This window comes from Uranotaenia lowii, chromosome 1 (genome assembly GCF_029784155.1).
Source record: "Uranotaenia lowii strain MFRU-FL chromosome 1, ASM2978415v1, whole genome shotgun sequence".
Taxonomy (NCBI): Eukaryota; Metazoa; Arthropoda; class Insecta; order Diptera; family Culicidae; genus Uranotaenia; species Uranotaenia lowii.
Window position 1 is genome coordinate 211,143,331 of NC_073691.1, and position 5,212 is coordinate 211,148,542.

At 40.0% G+C, this 5,212-nt stretch overlaps 1 protein-coding gene across 1 annotated transcript; it reads left to right on the plus strand.

Annotated features, from left to right (window-relative positions):
* Positions 1-2,034: 2,034 nt before the first annotated feature.
* Positions 2,035-4,854, plus strand: LOC129746802 (splicing factor U2af 38 kDa subunit). The gene is made up of 3 exons (XM_055740687.1): positions 2,035-2,222; positions 2,330-2,484; positions 4,268-4,854. The coding sequence occupies exons 1-3, from the start codon at positions 2,179-2,181 to the stop codon at positions 4,837-4,839; spliced, it is 771 nt and encodes a 256-aa protein (XP_055596662.1). The 5' UTR covers positions 2,035-2,178; the 3' UTR covers positions 4,840-4,854.
* Positions 4,855-5,212: the final 358 nt, after the last annotated feature.

Genomic DNA, 5,212 nt, shown 5'->3' on the forward strand with positions numbered 1-5,212 from the left:
CAAGGATCCGACTGATGTTGATAATATTTATCCACGATTCAAAATATATTTCACCGCAGTTTAACCTGTGATTAGAAGATAACTTTCTATGCACCAGCACTGCTGAATTCAACACTTTTTCAAAACAGAACTTATTTCGTTTTACTCACTTGATTATCATCGGTAAAATAGCACCCCTCCCTGTAGCACAATCGATAAATATTATTGCAAACTTTACCCGCAACCTACTAATCAAATCTATTATTATTGTTAAACTTATCAACACACAGCATCGAAAATAAAGGGTCTTGGATAAATATCAATATTAATATCAGCATCGAAAATACTCGGAAATCCTGCGCTCTTCACATAAGCAAAATGATTGAAATGCGAGGGTGGGATAAACAATCTCCGCAACGAACGATCCTCGCCTCCAATCGACACGCAATACGAAGGCCTTTTCCGAAAACACTCCGATCCGATCCGCGCAAAAGCATCCACTTAACTAAACCTCTCGCGAGCCCGCACGTTCAGCTTTATTTGTTATTATTCAATGTTTACCTGTTAAAGCTTGTGTGGAATTAAGCTCGCTCTGGAATGATGATGCGCATGGCGTGGTCCGGTGTAGTGATGGTGCATGGCTGACTGGTATAGGTGGTTCCCGGAGGCATGGGTGCGGTGCGAGAGGATTCTGAAACGTCAAATTGATCAAGGGACAAGACAGTGTCCACACGCTTCTTATAATCAAGTTTGACCGAGGTTTAAAATATACACGATAATTTAAAATTATTCAGAGATTTGTTTTTGTTCAGTTCACCATGTTCCTGTTAAAAGGTTTGCTCGCAATCGGCCCGATCCAGGGGGGTGGCAATCTGGTTCTTCTTGCGAGCAGGAATCTTTTTCTTTTTTTCTATCCATCGGGAGAATCGTGTATGGTGTTTTCCTCTCAAAGCAGTACAGAGATTAAAAAGTCAAAATTTGAACCGATGAGGAACCACAATGATTGTTGTGTAAGTGTGCAATCATTCATAATTCTCTAGGATTTGACATCTAGTCCGGTTCCTTGACAGTAAAATGTCAGGTTTGTTATGGGCCCACAAAATCGTGGGCCCGTAATTTTGTTGATTGTCAAAATCATTGACAAAGGATAGGGATGTCACCCCCCTGGCCCGATCGCAAAACAAATATGGGGCCGTTCAGATACCACGTGGACAGAAAAATGAGATTTTTGACCCCCTCCTCCCCCTCCGTGGTCAGGCGTGAACATTTGGCAAACCCCTACCCCCATCCTCGAATGTCCACGTGGATAGATTTGAAATTTTTTTTTTTCAAATACCTATATATAATTTGACAGTTATTCAACACCACTTTTTGCCTTTTTGTTCTTGAAATGGCTGACTTTGAAAAGAAAAACGAATAAGAATTTCCTGATGTAAAAAAAATTTAAATTTTTAAATTTCTTAATTATCATGTTTATCACTCGCTTTCAAGTAGCTGTTTAAACATAAACTGGATAGCTCTGCAATTTAAAGGTTTTGATTCAAACATCTTAATATTTATTTACATTGAGAAAATATTTTGGAAGTAAGGATGTCCACGTGGACATGACCCAAACCCCTACCCCCCTCTCCGTGGACAAGCGTGGACAGTTTTGTGAATATTGGTTAATACGACTTAATCAAAACCAAGGTTATTAGATCATATATACATTTATATACACACCTTGATCAAAACTAAGTCAGAAACAAGGTTCTTAGATACACTAGGTTCTCCGACTTTCACAGTAAGTAGGCGAGGAGTGTGCGGGTTCTCTCAATGAGTTTGTTTATTTTTTGCTCAGCTTTTCTGTGGTTTGTTGGTAAACAAACTTCATGAGTTCCACATAGTTGCATATAGCCCCTACATAGCCAAAATGGCTGAATCGGGAATTCGTTATTCGGGAACACCTCCTGAATATATACCCACCTTGGTCAGAAATAAATAAATTTTGTACTTTTTTCATTTCTGAGTGTACCCTGAACCCAAACAAATCAGTCTCTGATTAATTCAAAATTACCGTGTAGCGATTTGACAGCTGTCTCTGGTTCGTTCGCCGTTCGCCATTTTTCTGAAGCTTCTGGAAAAAACTGTTTGTGGATTGAAATATTAACAAAATTGGCTTAAAACTGAGTGTAAAATAGCCTGCATTTACCTCTCACGATGGCTGAATATCTTGCCTCGATTTTTGGAACTGAAAAGGATAAGTAAGTATGCTATTTCCGTGGTAAACTTTCATTCACCGCATGCATTGCAACCGCTGTTTACACTGCCATTTGCTACTAGGACGCTAACATTTTGGTTAACATTTTAGGGTAAACTGTTCTTTTTACTTTAAAATCGGAGCATGTCGCCACGGGGATCGGTGTTCCCGGATTCACAACAAGCCTACCTTTTCGCAGACGTGCCTACTGCAAAATCTGTATGTGAATCCGCAAAATTCGGCCAAGTCTGCTGATGGAAGTCATTGTGAGTATTTTTTTTTATGTATTTCGGTGGTTCTCAAGTCGTTTTAATATTTGTTAATAGCCATTGATTATCTCGAGATCGAATCAAATTTCATTTATATTTTTCATGCATTTTCTGCTTTAAAGACAAGGATCAATTTTATTATTAGAAAATTAGGCGGGAACAAAAATCAAATTATTTTTTGTCACACCCCTCCCTCCGATTTTTCCGGAAATCCTGAAAGAGGGAAAAAATTAAGTTTAAATTCTTCGAACAGTTGAGAAAGCGAAAGTCACGCTGTAGGAGATGGGAATCGTATCACCTTTTGTATTCGAGATTTCATTAAATTTTCAATCCTCAACTCGTCTTTTCGATTTTGTGCAGTTTAGACTGTATATAAGTTTCATGCATAGAAGATTTTGTCCAATTTGTTCAAATTTATTGAAAATTTGGATTATGTTTTTATCCACCCCCACCTGATGTTTACATCTTTTGGCAAAAGAAGTACCTATTTCAAATTTGTTCCAACAACAACACAAGATATTTTTATCCACATGTGTGTGGCTAAATCGAAGCTCCCTTGATCAGAGTTGTGCTTTGATAAAATTAATCTGTTTTGGGGCCGTTCAGATACCACGTAGACAGAAAAATTAGATTTTTGACCCCCTCCTCCCCCTCCGTGGACATTTGGCAAACCCCCACCCCCCTCCCCGGATGTCCACGTGGACAGATTTGAAATAGTTTTTTTTTAAATACCAATAATTTGAAAGTTAGAAAACACCACTTTTTGCCTCTTTGTTATTGGAATGGCTGATTTTGAAAAAAAAAACGAATAAGAATTTCCTGATATAAATATATGATTTCTAAATTATCATATTTATCACCAGAGATGCCATTCTCTACCGAGAAAAACGGAGAACGGAGAAAAAAACACCCCCGTGCGATAGTTGCAAATCACCCGGGTGAGATTTTTCGATCCTCTCCACACATTATTCGCACCCCGGTTTCGAAAGCCACACACACCTAAGTTTAATAGCTCCGGCGTGCGACGATTTGTCACTGTAGAGCACCCCGGTGAAAACACAGAACCGACTAGTTGAAGCCACCAAAAAGCAAAGACAAAAACAAACACAACGGTGTGCATAATAATAGCATCAACAAACGATGAATGTTTCGGGCGAGTGGTTCAGCTTCGTATGTGTTGGTAAACGCAACAAGCCAAGCCAGCTGCCGTCGCTGTCGCTCTCCTCGGTGAAAACATTTTTTCACTGTAGTTTGTGTTAGCTCTGTCGTGTTGATTTACAGATTCTCTACAGAGGTTCGGCTAAAAATCTCTGCGGTGCGTTTCAGAGAATCTCTACCGAGAATCGAAAACCGAGCACATCGGTGATTCTCGTTAGAGAAATTGCAAGCCTGTTTATCACTTGCTTTCTAGCAGCAACTAATTGTTAAAACTTAAACTGGAAAGCTTTGCAATTTCAAGATTTTGATTTAAACATCTTAATATTTATTCACATTTAGAAAATATTTTGAAAGTAAGTATGTCCACGTGGACATGACCCAAACCCCTACCCCCCTCTCCGTGGACAAGCGTGGACATTTCCACCCCCCCACCCCCCTTAAGTTGTTCACGTGGTATGTGAACAGCCCCTTTGAGCATTCCAAACGATTATTCATATGATATCTATAACAAGGAGTTGTGCCATCTACAATTTGTCCTTTCTGCCCGCAGACCGATATTGATCTTTCCAAAATATACGCTAATTCAAACATCGATTAAATGAGCAATTTTTTTTTATCTCAGTGGTTGCAAATGTGTCGGATGAGGAGATGCAGGAGCACTACGACAACTTTTTCGAGGATGTTTTTGTTGAATGCGAGGACAAGTACGGCGAGATCGAGGAGATGAACGTGTGTGACAACCTTGGAGATCATTTGGTTGGTAACGTGTACATCAAATTTCGTCGAGAGGAAGACGCTGAGCGTGCGGCGAAAGATTTGAACAACCGCTGGTTTGGAGGACGCCCAGTTTATTCCGAGTTGTCGCCGGTAACAGATTTCCGTGAAGCTTGCTGCCGTCAGTATGAGATGGGCGAATGTACTCGTTCGGGATTCTGTAACTTCATGCACCTGAAACCGATTTCGCGTGAACTTCGGAGATATTTGTACTCTCGTCGACGAGGACGATCGCGTTCCCGCTCTCGATCTCCGGGGAGAAACCGAGGCGGTGGTGGAAGTGGTGGCGGAGGTGGTGGAGGCCGTGATCGTTCGCGAGATCGCAACCGACGTTCACGCAGTCGAGATCGTAATGGGGGAGGTGGTGGCGGCGGCAGCGGCGGTGGCGGTGGTGGTGGTGGTCGAAAAGGAAGATATTAAAAGTTGAACAGACGATTTGATTATTCTGCGTTTGAATTACCATACAATTTTACCATACAACAACAATAAATTGGAACGATAAAGTATGATTTCGGAACAATAATTATCATTTTTTTACTCATGCCGAAATTTCTATTTTTTAATTTTTATTGTTATTTCAAAAACATTTAGTGGTATGAATAAGGTTTAGCAATTGCTTCGATAGCTTTTACTTAGCTCGAAATCAATCAAAGCAAAAGTCCAAAGCATTTGCTTAGTTTGATATGAATAAACATTTGCTTAGCGGATGTGTACTAAAGTCTTAGAACATAGCTTTTGCTTCGAAAAATAGAGCTATCCAACCAGCAGAATCTGAAGTTTTCTAAAGTAAAAT